Source organism: Macrobrachium nipponense, chromosome 39, assembly GCF_015104395.2.
Source record: "Macrobrachium nipponense isolate FS-2020 chromosome 39, ASM1510439v2, whole genome shotgun sequence".
Taxonomy (NCBI): domain Eukaryota; kingdom Metazoa; phylum Arthropoda; class Malacostraca; order Decapoda; family Palaemonidae; genus Macrobrachium; species Macrobrachium nipponense.
The window spans coordinates 18,973,156-18,987,906 of record NC_061099.1 but is presented as its reverse complement, the minus strand read 5'-3'; the positions used below and the strand labels follow the sequence as shown (position 1 = coordinate 18,987,906).

The 14,751-nt window shown below is 41.4% G+C and overlaps 1 protein-coding gene across 1 annotated transcript in view; it reads left to right on the top strand.

Annotated features, from left to right (window-relative positions):
- Positions 1-14,751, top strand: part of LOC135210174 (G2/mitotic-specific cyclin-B-like) — an 88,210-nt gene that overhangs the window by 63,009 nt on the left and 10,450 nt on the right. Inside the window, exons 3-4 of the mRNA XM_064243004.1 lie at positions 3,917-4,124; positions 4,784-4,942. Coding sequence (XP_064099074.1) covers positions 3,917-4,124; positions 4,784-4,942 — 367 coding nt within the window. The remainder of the gene's footprint in view (positions 1-3,916; positions 4,125-4,783; positions 4,943-14,751) is intronic.

The following is a 14,751-nucleotide window of genomic DNA, read 5'->3' as shown; positions in this document are numbered from 1 at the left end:
GAGTATCGACACCTTTCATTGACTGTCAGACCTTTTCTCCACTGAACAGTTTCATTTGCCAGACTGTTCACGATGGAAATGGCACGCTCCATGCTCGCTTTCATCAGGTAGAACGACTTCATACTACAGTGGACTTGAAGGATGTGCATTTTCAAATACCCATCCACCTGTCCTCCCACAAGTACCTTCGCTTTGTCTTCTGGGAGACAGTAAGAGTGTTCACCTTAGTTTTAACTTGGGCCCATTTGCAGGGGGAATGTCTGTTAAGGTGTCTTGATGACTGGCTTGTCTTAGTGAGTTCTCGCTTGCAGTTGCTACAGGACAGAGATTGACTTCTTTATTTTTGCCGCAGTCTAGGGATTGTGATAACCCTCAAGAAATCGGATCTCATCCTCAGACAGAGGATAACGTACTTGGGCATGCTGATAGATGCAGTAACAGCAAGAGTCTTGCCCTCACTCTTATCAGCAGGTTCAGGAAGGCAGCACGGCCGTTAATGTCTCTACAGGTGTAGCCACCTTGACAATGGCAAGTCGTGATTGGTCATCCTTGGAGAAGCTGGTCCCTCATGGGGTGCTTGACCTTCATTCTCTCCAGTGGGGACTGAAGGAGTGGTGGTCCCAGTTTTGAGACTCAATCCTTTCCCATCCCCCTCTTGGAGGAGGTGAGGGAGGATTGGCACTGGTGGCTGGACAACAGGAACCTCTTAATAGGACACATTGACTGAAGTGCACACCTGGAGGAGTTGCTGACTTCAGGGGTGTGAAACTGACACAACAAGCACCTTCACATCAATATCTTGGAACTTGAGGTGGCCTTTTTAACCCTCCAAGAGTTTACAGATCGAGTGATGGGACACGCCTGTGGTGCTGATGAGCGACAACACCATGGTAGTGGCAAACGTCAACAAGCAGGGGATCTCGTATCCTTCCCGCTCAATCAGTTGGCAGTGCAGGTGTACGAGTGGGCAGTGGCTCACTTGGTAGAGCTGTTAGGCAGATACATTCCAGGCAGAATCAGGTGATAGGGACAGAGTGGTCCCTTCAGGCAGATATTACAAAAAGGCTGTATGACTTATGGGGGTGAGCAGTTGTAGATCTGTTCACAACCTGGCACAACAGATAGCTACTAATCTTCTGTTCTTAGTGCCAGGCCCCCTTATTGCCAGACCCATGGGCCATTGCAGATAATGCTTTCCAACACTCGAGGGACAACCTCGATGTATACGTCTTATCTCTCTTCTCTAATTTGCAGGGTGATAACCGAGCGTTGATCACTTTAAATCTAAGGGTGATTCTGGTGGCTCCCAAATGTCCTCAGGCTATTTGGTATCCCGATCTGCTAGCTCATCCCACAGAGCACCAAGAGAGATTCCTCCCTGGCCCAACCTTCCATGTCAACCCCACATAGAGTGCTACACATCAAGGCAGTGCAGTCCCTGTCTCTTCACGGCTGGAGGTATCCACCATCTCGTGCGAGCAAGAGGCTTTTCTCGTAGAGCAGTTGACAGAGATGGCAGGATGGCTCAGGCAGTCCTCTGCAGTGACACACCAGGGAAAGTGGCAGTCTTCTTGGTTGGTGTCATAGAGGGGGGTCTCTTCTGACAGAGCTACTCTTCAGCAGGTCATGAACTTCCTTGTCTTTCTTCACTGAGAAGCATCTCTCTGTTTCAGTTGTAAAAGGCTATAGGTGTGCACTAGGCCTAGTCTTGAAGCTGAAAGGCATTTATAACCAACTCCTTGGAGATATCTTTGCTCATGAGAAGCTTCAAAAGGTCATGCCCACCCAGGGATCTCAGGCCTCCTGTGTGGGAGCCTTTGAGTTGTTAGATAGGGATCGGACCCTCGACCATTTTCCTGCTTACCCTGGCATCAGCAGTGTGTTTGAGAACTACATGGACTTCCTTTGATGTGAAACACCTGAGGGGATGGGGATCGGTAATGTTCAATTTCATCATGGACTTCATAGCGAAGATTTGGAACCCAGACGAGATGCTACTTTGTCATTAAGACTTCTGCAGCGTTATCTGAAGAGGAGTCAACATCTCCGGCCTTTGTGTCAGCGGCTTCATTAGTAATGGTGTTTCCAAGAAAGAAGTATCCAAGAGCATCATTTCTTTCTGGCTTCATGAGATGATCAGGAGAGTGTACTCTGCCGTGGGCGAAGACAACACTGGTACCTTTCATCCGAGAGCTCCTTAAGCAAGAGGCATTGGTCCTTCCCTCGCATTCCATAGGAACCTGTTGGTTCCTCAGTTACTGAAAGCAGGGGTGTAGTCTACCTTTGGGATATTGTCCATAAGTCCTTGGACATTTTTTACATATATAGATATATCCTGTGGTGACTGCTCAAATTGTGTATCTTACCCAGCTTCTTTAATGTAGGACAAAGTTGCGTCTTACCCAAGATGGACAGTGATGAATGCGAATGTAATTGCGAAGGGGACTGGCTTTCCTTCTCATATCATCCCGCTCTTCTTTCAGGCAGGGATGAGCTGTTACATGTTAACTGGCAGCTGGTGCAGGTAAGTCTATTCATTGAGCTCGTAGTCATTTTCTTTGATTAGATTATAGAATATAATCCTCTCCTTCCCCTAGCAAAGGGGAGAAGGAGGCCATGGCATAAGACAAACCCAATGATTGTACTATTTGCCTTGTCTCCGACATTAAGGTTCCTTATACCTCTTTCATATAAGGTTATGTATTTCTCCCTCATCTGGAATGGCCCAGAAGTCTGACTATTGATCTTGCAGTTCCTATAATCTGATCGGCTTGTTAGAGGCTTGGTTTCCATCTTCACTCTATTGAACAGGAAGAGAACCCAAGTGTGGCAAACTCCCTTCAGTTCATAGAGACTCGTTCAGATTCCTCCCTCCAATAAGTGAGTCTTCCTAATCTAAAGGACCAATGGTTGTTATATCGTGTAGGAACAAATCACAATTTTTTAAAGTAAATTGTATTTTTCCTAACTAACAAATCTAAGGTCCTTTAGTTTACACTTATGCCCACCTCATGATACCCCTCAATCTGACACCTGGTCCAAAAGCATATTTGAATGTTTGTCTGGTTGGGAGGGAACTCCCAGACAGGTAGTTTACTGTCTAACCACCTTGTTTGAAAGTTCAGTGGACATTTTCCAGCCTTCGCTGAAAGTAATTCATAATGTAAAGAACCTCCGGTTTGTATTGTTAGGAAAAATACAATTTACTTTAAATAATTGTCATTGTGAAAATATTGGCTAAACAAAATTTATACTTCAAAGCTTTGATCAATAGGAGGAAGCCAGTAAGCTTGAGTGCTTCTTCACAGTAAGAAAGCATTGAATATTTCCTTACGAGAAAATAGAGAGATAATTATGCTTCTTATAGATTCTTAAAAAAAAAAAAATGAACATATATAAAGCGATACATGTACTATTTTAGATACTCATTACAGTAAGTTGCTTAATCATATATGATTTTGTAAATACTTTGGAACATTCTTATATTCACTTCCATTAAGCTTGCCTGAAAGAAAATTGGTAGGGTGGACAGCTAACCTAAAATATTGGGTAAAAATTGGATATTTTTCATTTATGTTGATACCAAGAAGTGACCTGGCAGTTGACATAACTTGAACAGGTAAACATTATTTTTATGTAAGCCCATGAAAATTTTGAGCTTACACTTGGGGATATATTTTACACAGTGAACTATAAAAAAATGTTAACTACAAATACAGTACATTTCTTCAGCCAATACAGCTTTTTGCATGGCCTTTAATGCACTTTTTTTTAGAATAGAGCAAATGAGTATTATGTGGGAATATTTGTCAATAGGATAGGACTTAGTGTAAATTATATGTAGTTGATATTTTGTGTACTGTGCATGTACTGGAGTTGCAATGTACTGGATATTAATATACTGTAAATGTTTTAGGAAAGACATAAAAGAAAATGAAAATGTCAAGGAACCCACTGAAAATGTTGAGGACATGGATGTGCAAGAAGCGAAGGTTGAGGAACTGTCCATTGCCTTCTCTACTCAACTTTTGAATGTTGAGGACATTGATTCACAGGACCGTGGTAATCCTCAGTTGGTCTCTGATTATGTGAATGAGATCTACAAGTATCTCCGTGAACTAGAGGTTTGTCTTGAAATTTTTAAAAATTCTTTAGTCAAAATAGGCGAGGAAATTTCACAGTACTACCTTTAAAAAATGCAAGATTTTCAACTGATGCTTTGATAGTAAAATGTATGCCATGGAAATTTTCTTTGGTAGTGTTTTTTTTTTTTTTTTTTAAGTGGCAATAACAGAAACAAACAAGGGCTTTATTTTATAAGTACTTAGTTCAGTAAACAAGCCAGATGGTATTATCAGTTGCAAGTACTATAGTGTTTTTTTTTTTTTTTTTTTTTTTTTTTTTTTTTTTTTTTTTTTTTTTTTTTTTTTTGTGTGTGTGTGTGTGTAACTGTAAACAGGGAATTGCTCCTTTTGACTGTTGTTGATAAACCCAGAATGTTAAGATTCCACTTTACCCTGACTGGTGACCAGTGTTGAACATCAGTCATTTCAAAGTGGTATATCAAAGTTTTAAGATCTCAGGGCTGGAAGTATTGTAGATAAAGCTGTACAGTAGTATAGATCTTGAACAAATAAAAAAATAAAATAAAAAAAAAAGTGTCTTGAAATATTGTGCTCTCAACGGTGCTAGTCTTGAACTGGCACGAGACCTTAATATTGAGATAGTATGTTTTTCAATTGCAGTCTTGAAATTTATTTCTCACAAAATTTTATCTTTACAGGATAGAAGTCAGGTCAAAAGTGGGTACCTTGAAGGACAAGTGATTAGTGGGAAGATGAGAGCAATTTTGATAGACTGGCTTGTACAGGTTCACTCACGCTTCACGCTATTGCAAGAAACACTCTACCTTACAGTTTCTATTATTGATAGATTCCTCCAGGTGAGAAGCTTAAAACTTAACACTTTTCTATGTTTAAATTCTTGAACATGGATGCTGCATGAATGTTCAAAAGCCTTAGACTACTGAGGGGGATGTTTACAAGCAAAGAGTTTAATAGGTGACTCTCTGTAAATAATTTTATAGTGAACCTTAACAGGAACAGTAGTAATCAAGTTAAGATAACTAAACAATTGTACATTTCTTGTTTATTGGGAAAGTGTAATTTTAGTGCCCAAGACAAATTGTCAAGAAGACTCTCCCATCTTGAGATATTTTGAAAAAAATTCAATATTTCTTTTCAACATAAAAAAAAAAAAAAGTCTGGTTGTTGTAATAAACGTCTAACTGAAACAAAATTGAAAGTGAGAGAACCATAGAAGTTGGATTAGTTTTGTTATGCTCTTTCTAATTGAAAGAATCCTTAATTTGAATGTGATATGTACCATCTGATCATGGTATTGAAGAGATCCTTGATAGAATCGACGTAGAACATTTTAAACATTCAGAGCGAATAAAAATAACTAATAAGATGGGGGGGGGGGGGACGACGACGACGACTCTGTAAGTATATCAATTGGCCAAACTGCAAAATTTTTAGGATTAAGAATTTGTTACTACATTTGGAAAGCCCACATAACATATGAGGTGTTCAGCATTAAAAGGGCCTCTCGCCACAACTTTTGAAAATGGCTTCTTTTGCCTTATCATTCTTCCCACAACATACAAAAGCATAGGGTAAATAATCCTTTATTAAGAATATGATTTTCAACCTTCTGGCCAGTAGTTGCCATCGAGTGGAAGTTTGTAAAACCCAGCAGCCTCTCACCACTCGGCTGCTGAGAACACCAAGTTGGTACCGAATGCCCATAGTTTCAACCTTCTGTGTGAATTGTAAACAAATCCTGTGATTTCTGCTGCTATTTTTAAACTTATTTTTGTGTGAATTTGCAGCTGCCACGATATTTTTTTGTATTATGTTTTTTTATGATGTTTGCTAGTGATTCTGCAGGTAACAGTTATGTGGCCAATGATTGTGTGATGTGGGCCAATGATTTGTGTGATAAGGTGAAAAAATATAGCTTTAAAAATAACCCCCTCCCCCCTTTTTATCCCAAAAAAGGGGGTAGTATATCAATTGGCCAAACTGCAAAATTTTTAGGATTAAGAATTTGTTACTAACATTTGGAAAGCCCACATAACATATGAGGTGTTCAGCCATTAAAAAGGGCTCTCGCACAACTTTTGAAAATGGCTTCTTTGCCTTATCAGCTTCCCAACATACAAAAGCATAGGGTAAATAATCCTTTATTAAGAATATGATTTTCACTTCTGGCCAGTAGTTGCCATCGAGTGGAAGTTGTAAAACACAGCAGCCTCTCACCACTCGGCATGCTGAGAACACCAGTTGGTACCGAATGCCCATAGTTTCAACCTTCTGTGTAGAATTGTAAACAAATCCGGTGATTTCTCTGCTATTTTTCTTATTATTTGAAATTGCAGCTCCCGATATTTTTTTTTGTATTATGTTATGATGTGCCTAGTGAATTCTGCAGGTAACAGTTTATTGGCCAATGATTGTGTGCTGTGGCCAATGATTGTGTCTAAGGAAATGAAAATATTCGCTTCAAACAAAATACCCCCTCCCCTTTTGTATCCCAAAAAAGGGGGTAGATTGAACTACCACTTTTTTTATATGCATACTATTTTATTCTTTATCACAAATATTTCCTCTCATACAAATTTCAACTATCTTGAAAAATAGACACGAGAGCAGGTTGAAGTTCCAAAATTTTTATGACTTATAACTCAAAATTTTTTTGGTAGCAAGAGGCCCTTATAATGCTGAACACCTCATATGTGAAATAAAAATGAAAACATTAAATTTTATCAATTATCAAATTTTTTTTTGGGGTGGGGCCAATAGACCTCTTAATTTTCTGTATAAAGCAACTGCTGACTATCATTGATTTGATTATGAATGTAAAGTATATGGCTTGGTATTGGATGCAGCGCTGAAAATGTTAGACCTTGATCACAATGAAGGCCTTGGAATATGTGCAGTTACTTAGCTAATGATTAGCCTCGCATGGCATCCTAAATTCGAAAGAATTTGCATGCAAGTGACTGTTGCAATGCGAGGATGACAGGTCCCACCCACTGCATTGGGAACTCACAAGTGACAGAAGCCAATAGCATCATCCTTATTCATGCCGCGCAACTGACAACAGTCATTTTGCTCATGAATTCCTGTTCGCCATTTTCTTTTGATTGCTTGCTGAAGTTTGTGATGTACCCTCTTTAGTTGGGTTTTCGTCTGTTGCATTCAGCTTAGTTGCTCTTATTTCATTAGTTTTTTCTTCTGTTAGCTCAGAATATTAGTATGTCTGATTCTAGTGCTTTCCAGTTTTGCTGTTGTAGTGAAGGCTGCAAGACTAGATTGATTGTGTTATGATGCGCACACTAGGTGCTGCTCACCTTAATAGGTTAGTAAGGAACAGGATCAGGAAGGCGGCCGCTAGAGCCAAAAGTAGGGCTTCTGTCAGTAGGGACTATTCCCCAAGTCCCAAGGCAGACTCTGGTCTGGCTCTTCCTTCTACTCCTGGTAACAGTCTTTCACATATCCTTAGCCCTTCTTCTCTCCCTCCTCTTACTCCAGTGCTCAGCTCCCATGCTTCCAAACCCAATGCCATTGCCAGTCTAGAGTCTAGGGTTAAATCTTAGTTTGACAAAAGTTTATCTGGTAATGAGTTCTGTTTCAGAGTTGGGGGCATCTCTTTTATTCCTCATGGACAAAGTGGAGACGCTAAGTGTATCTAGTAATAGTGCCAAGTGAAGTATCAGTGGAGGTGGTGGTTGCCTGTCATGTTGGATCTCTTAGACTAAGGTCCCTGTCCCACTCCTCTGCACTAGGGAGAAGACATACTGAAGATCCAAGAGAGGCTGATAGGGTTTGCCCACAGGCTGCTGCCCCTTCTGTTGGTTGTGTTGTAAGTCCCAGGATACGACCAACAACCATTGGAAAGCCATGTCTGGGGATGTGCGCCATCTATCATCCAGTTCTGACTCTGAGTCTGATCACAGGCATCGTAGACGCTACAGGAACTCTTCTAGGCCATTGAAAAGGCAAGTACCTGATTCGGCTCCAAAGTCCCTGCTGCCAATCAAGCGGCATAAGGACTCCTATGCCCACGCCCTTCCTTCGTGTAGTTATGGGATTGATCCTTCTGTATTTGTTCTGGTACAGTTGCCTTCTCATCCATGGTACTCATCTTGTGCTACTGTCTCCCAAGGACTCCAAACATCAGAAACTCTGTGTTGGGCACTTGTCACCCGAGCATCTGCCTTGACACAAGAATCCCACTCTTGAGAGCCCAGTCCCGGGCATGCTCCAATCTCAAGCAACTGCCTGCCCACCACTGGCTCCCACACCACCAGTTCATGCTCCCGCTTTGACTGCTTTCCCTCTTATGCTGCCTGCTCCTGCTCCCGCTTTGACTGCTTTCACTCTTGCGCTGCCTGCTCCTGCTCCCGCTTTGACTGCTTTCACTCTTGTGATGTCTGCTTTTTTTTTTTTTCACCTGTTCAACCTGCACCGGAACCTGCTTTGGATCTGAAACTCTCGGCCCCTTCTGCTTCAAGACAGGTAGTCCATCGGCAACAGCAGACCTTGGTTTCGGAATCAGATGACCCATCTCTTGCAATGCTGAAGAGTCAGCTCGCAGAGATCCTGAGTTACTTCAGGAGAGCTCCTCCAGCAGATCCCGCTAAGACGGCAGACGAACTTTCTCCGGTTTCTTCAAAGGATGAGGAGGATGGGGGTTAAGATTCAGCTCAATGGACGGCATACAAGGCCTTACTTTTTCTCCTGGAGAGCTAACTGGGGTTCTTCACTCCTACTCCTGTGCTTCCTGCTTCCTCGATCTGATGTCGAAGAATCAACTGGAACTCGCTCTTCTTCCCAAGATGGTCCTTTCCACCTCCTCCAAGTTCCTCGCTGGATGAGTGGTTTTTGCGCTCGGCTGCCAATCTGGTGGTCCGAAGTTAGATTCCCAGCTTTGCCAATGCGGAATCAGAGGAAAATTTTATTTCTTGATATAGTGTGGTTCATATCCCACAATAAGCTGTAAGTCCTGTGGTCTGGTAAAACTAAGACATACTTAACTTTCCACCTCCTTCAGGAAAACTTTGAAAGTGGTCTGAGTGGCTCTCAACGAAGAGGGAACAAGGGAAGGTGATGTTCGCTCATCCTACCTCACTTCTTATCAAGAGGACCTATAGAAAGCCCCTCCCTGGGAGTCGCTGCCTCCTTCCAACGGGTCTTCTCTAGTCTCATAGACTCTGCGCTGTTCAGCCTTCACCTCCACCAGAGTTTTCTGCTCCTTGGCTAGATTGGACGACCTCATCAAGAGCCTGTTTAAGGTGTTTGAAGCGTTTAGTTTCCTCGGCTGGACAGTGGGTACTCTCGCAAAGAAGATAGAGAACGCACAGGGATGGTTAACTCTGTTTCGACAGACCTTCTGAGCGTGCTTTTGTGCATGGATAAAACTATCTGAGATGACTCTGGAGCTTGTCACTCTTCGCCTTTGGACTTCTGAAGAGCGACTTTTGGTGTTATTTTGCTTTGAAAGGAGTGACATCCTTGCAGGAGGCAGCTTTCCTTTTCATGCCTTTGGACCCCTCCCATCTCTTCCTGCAGGCCATGGTAAAGCAGATTGCTGCAGACCTGCAAAACAAGTCTACTCAGGACCTCCTGACTCCGTCGTCATGCTTCAAGCCTTTGTTGTCTCTGCCCTTTCGTCCGAAGTTCATCACTCCACTCCAACAGCACCCCTTTAGTGCAAAGAGACCCCAGCCTCATTCTAGACCCTGCTCCAACCTGTGCTTCCATTTAAAATCTGTTAAGAAACTCCTCTGCCAAATCTCAATCGAGGAAGTTAACCAGAAGTCCTTCATGCCCCATTGGGAGCCAGGCTTCTCGAGTTCTGGGAGAGGTGGGCTCACGGGAGCAGAGCCATGGATTGTCTGGGTATGAGAGGAGGACTACTGCATCCCTTTCTCAGAGATCCCTCCTTTAGTCTACTCTCCCATCGCATTGACAACGTACTTGAGAGGATCAGAAAGGCACATTCAAAGGAAGTGTCCTCCCTCCTCCTGAAGAAGACCATAGAAGTAGTAGTAGAAGTCAATTCCTAGGGATTTTACAATTGCCTGTTTGTAGTTCCCAAAACATCAGGGGGCTGGAAACTGGTATTGGCTGTAAGTGCTCACGATTGCTTTGTAGAAAGGACCAAGTTCAAGATGGATAAGAGTCAGTCAGTTATGTCATCCATTCATCTGGGTGATTGGATGATCACTAGAGATGCAGGATGCTTATCTGCACATCCCAGTATTCTCTCAGGTTCTTTCTCTCGCCTTTATTTAGACGACTGGCTTCTTTGTTTGCCGTAGAAGAAACAGTGCATGAAGGACAACATTTCATCTCTCCCAAGAATTGGGGATGATTCTCGACTCTCGGACTTCTCAGGCTTTTCTTTCCCCAAAGAGAGTTGCGAACTGCATTCGGTCAATCAAAAAACTCCTCTCTCTCTCATTGTGCTCATGCAGGAGATAAAATCCAATCTCAAATGGTGGTTGCCTGAAAAAATGTATTCACAGGGGAGATCCCTTCTTTCTCCCAATCCTTACCTGGACTCTTACTAGGACGCTTCGGTTCTGGACTTGGGAGCCCTCCTAGTCTCGGGAGGTCTCTGGGACACGGTTTCCAGAAGAAACGAAGCTCCACATCAACATCAAGGAGTTGAAGGCTATTCATCTGGTCCTATATCAGTTCTCCTCATATGTGTAAAACAAGACACATGCTGACAACACCATGGCCATCAGGAAATGGGGCGCACACATTTTTCCCTGTCAGATGGCAAGAGCTATTCCTGTGGGCTCATCAGAATAAAGTAACACTCGTCACCCGCTCCATTTGGGAAATTAAATGTCTTGGCGGACGAGTTTAGCTGGTGGAGGCAAGTGCTCCCACCAAGTGGACTCTGGACAATAGGATTTGCTATGACCTGTGTAGATTGTGGGGCAGACCCCCAATAGACTTGTTTGCGACATCAAGGAACAACCGCCTTTCTCTCTTCTGCTCTCCAGCCCCGGATCCTTGAGCATGGGCAACGGACGCACCTCTGATCATTGGTCGGGCCTGGACCTTTACACATTCACTCCCTTCAACCTGGTCAGAGAAGTCCTGAACAAGTTTGTGGCCCACAGCAATGTCTCATTGAGTGGTAGCTCCGTTCTGGCCAGTGAAGGAATGGTTCCTGGACCTTCTTTGTCTTCTGATAGACTTCCTGCAACTGCTCTGTGGCTACTCAGACAACTGCACTTCAGGAGGTACCACCAAGGATTGTCCATGCTTGCTCTGACAGGCTTCAGACTCTGGAAAATCATCAGAGCAAAGAGTTTTTAAAGAGCAGCGAAAGGTATTGCAAGGTGCAGACGCCAGTCTACTAGAATGTCTACCAAAGTGGGCAGTCTTCCATAGATGGTGCTTTAGACATCACATCTAGTTTCCTTAGACATCTGTAGCCCATATCGCCGATTTTCTCCTCTTATTTAAGAACCTTTCATCTTCCATGATTAAAGGTTACCAGACCATGTTTTTTTCTGTATTTAAGCGCCATAAGCTACATCTTTCATCTAATCAAGATCTTCATGACCTACTGAAATCTTTTGATACTTCCAAACAGAAGTAGTCAACAGTGGTGTCCTGGAACCTGGATGTAGTACTGAAGTGGCTTGTGGACCCTCCCTTCGAGCCCCTAAATCCACCTATCTAAAGGATGTTTTACGTAAAACGTTTTTAGTGGCCTCAGCTACGGCTAAATGTGTGAGCAAGCTACACACTATTGATAGAAGAGTCAGATTCTCCCAAGGCGACGTGGTCTGCTCCTTTACCTTGGGCTTCCTAGCCAAGAATGAGGATCCTAATAAGCCATGGCCTCACTCTTTTCATATCAGGAACTTAACAGGTATCCTGGACTCAGACTAGGAAGAAACAGCTCTGCCCAGTCAGAGCACTTGTGTTACCTGGATAGAATGGAGATCAGGGGATCCAAGTAACCTCTGGTGTTCTTTCAAATCCCTCCAGTCCGCTTTCCAAGAACAGCATTGTTCTTTATTAGAGACAAATATGCGAAGCTCATTTCCGGATACAGGAGAAATCGCTTCCGTTGCTTAAAATGAGAGCGAATAAGGTCAGCGCTGTAGCCACCTATCCTTTAAGCACAGCTCGTCATTTTCTGCCATCCTTTAATCAACATATTGGAGGTTAAGTAGATATTCGCATCACATTTGAAAGAAGTAAAACCGTGTTTGAAAATTGTAGCACCCTTGGTGATGGCTGGCATGGTATTGGGTGAGAAAGCATAGGAGAGACATGATCTCTATCTCTTTTTGCTTCTGTCAAGGATGTTGAGTTATGGGGAACCTGGGGGGTTATCTGGTACCTGGAGGACCCACCAGTTTGTTGGTTGGTTAGTGTCTTTTTATCTTGAATTTGTGTAATGGTGACAGGTTTACTCTCTGGTCTTGTTGTTAAGGTACTGTGCCCAGTACCTAGAAGTGAGTGTTCGTAAACTATCGGTGATAAGATTAGTGTGAAAATAGTAGGATAAAGCGTCTTCTAAGTTAGTTTATCAAGTTAAATACTGTAAATCAGAACAAGATGGCAGTAATTTCCAACTGCGGAAAGAAATGGCGAAATTTTAGCTTGCTTGGCAGATTCGCAATACGATGAGGTAGCAGGAAGGGAACTGGAATTTCTCATCTATGAGATCAGCAACAGTCCTAACCAAAAGATACAAAAGCATTCATAGATATATTAGAAGGATATAATCCTTCAAACTGGAACAAATCAACTGAAAACATCTTGAAAATAATTGAAGAAGTTCCAAATAAAATCCAAGTGGTCAAGAGACTCGTAAAGAAAATATACATAAACCAACATATTCCGACAAAAAAAATGAATAAGGTGAACCTTGTGAATATCCTAATTGATGCATTAGGAAAAAGAATGCCAAAAGCATGCAAACTGTGTAAGGTGTGGTATAGCATAGTTAATCCACAAAACCTAATCAGAAAATGTGCTGCATGCAACATTCCGACCCATCCACAGTGTGCTGAGGTAATGCAAGATATGAGAAAATATACAAGAATATTTTGTTCAACATGTCTATCGTGGATAGACAATGTTATTAAATCAAGATTGAATGTACAAATAGTTGAGGATGAAGAAGAAGAGGAAGAGAAAGAAGAAGAGGAAAACGGAAGTGAAGTAAACAAAACTGAAATGACAGAAAAAAATAAGGAAAACAAAGAACAAGATAGTATGGATGCAGAGATACTCATGGATACTACATATGAGGCAATAAAGCAGCATACTTACGAAGAAATAAATTACGATATGACAACACAAAAGAAAATCCCGAAGAGGCTCTACCCAGATCTACACAATGACGGGAAAGAGGAAAAAATAGACAAAAAAGACAGTCTGCAACCTTTTGAAAAGAGGGAATTGCAGATTTGGAGAAAGATGTTACTACAAACATCCTAAGGTATGTCACAACTATGAAATATATGGTAAATGTGCATACCTAGATGGCTATGAGGATGATTGCAGAGATCTGCATCCAAAAATATGCAAAAACCTAAAAGAAGGAAAAGGATGTAAGTTCGACAAAAAATGTAAATATATGCACCCTGTAGCCATCAACGAGATATGCAGAGATGTCAGCAAAAAATTTCAAAGCATCAGCTCCAAAATTCTACTCAAGAGATAATAACTGTATTTATTATGCAAGAGGATATTGCAGAAATGGAGAAAATTGCAGATTCAGACACAAAATTAATAATTATGATGAAGGAAGATCAAATATTATGGAAAAGTTGGATTTTTTAATGTCAGAATTTCTGGAAATGAAAAAAAGAACAACATACCAGAACAGGAAAGAGACATGGGAAAATCCTTATTACTACCAATATTAAATGAAGGAAAAAAACGCAAACCATCATAGTGATGAATGCGCAGGGTTTAGTTACGAGTAACTCAAAAAGAAAAATAGTGCTTAGAAGAACTAACCCAAATTGAAAAGAAAATAGATATAATGAATATAAGTGAAACCTGGTATTCCCAAGAGACTGGGAATGATGATCAAATGAAAGGGTTCCAAACTTATAGATCAGATAGAAAAAATAGGACCTAAGGGGGAACCGCAATATATGGGAAAGACAAAAAACAAGGAAAAATATGAGAGAAATATAGTAACTCAGAATGTGAACTAATAGCGGTAGAATTTGAAACTGAAAAATTAATGAACATAGTAATATATAGACCTCCTAATACTAAAGAGTTTGACTTAATAATAGAAAAATTGGATGATATATGTAGAAATCACAAGGACTGGACTATTCTCCTATTTGGAGACTTCAACTTTCCTTTCGTAGACTGGAAAGAACGCAATAGGAGATTGTGGTTGTACTTATACATATAAAAAAGAGAGTAATAGTAGTGCAGAAGATAAGAGGCAATTCGAAAAGCTATTAGATATGCTACTAGAATACAACATTCAACAAATAAATCACCTGCCAACAAGAAAGGAAAATACTTTAGACCTAGTATTTGTGAACGAGATGAATTATGTTAAAGAAATAATAGTTTATAATGCTAGTATTTCAGACCATAATGTCATAGAATTAACAGTCCATTCCAAAGCAAGTGAAAACAGAGATAAGCAAGAAATGAAAAAGTGGGAAGG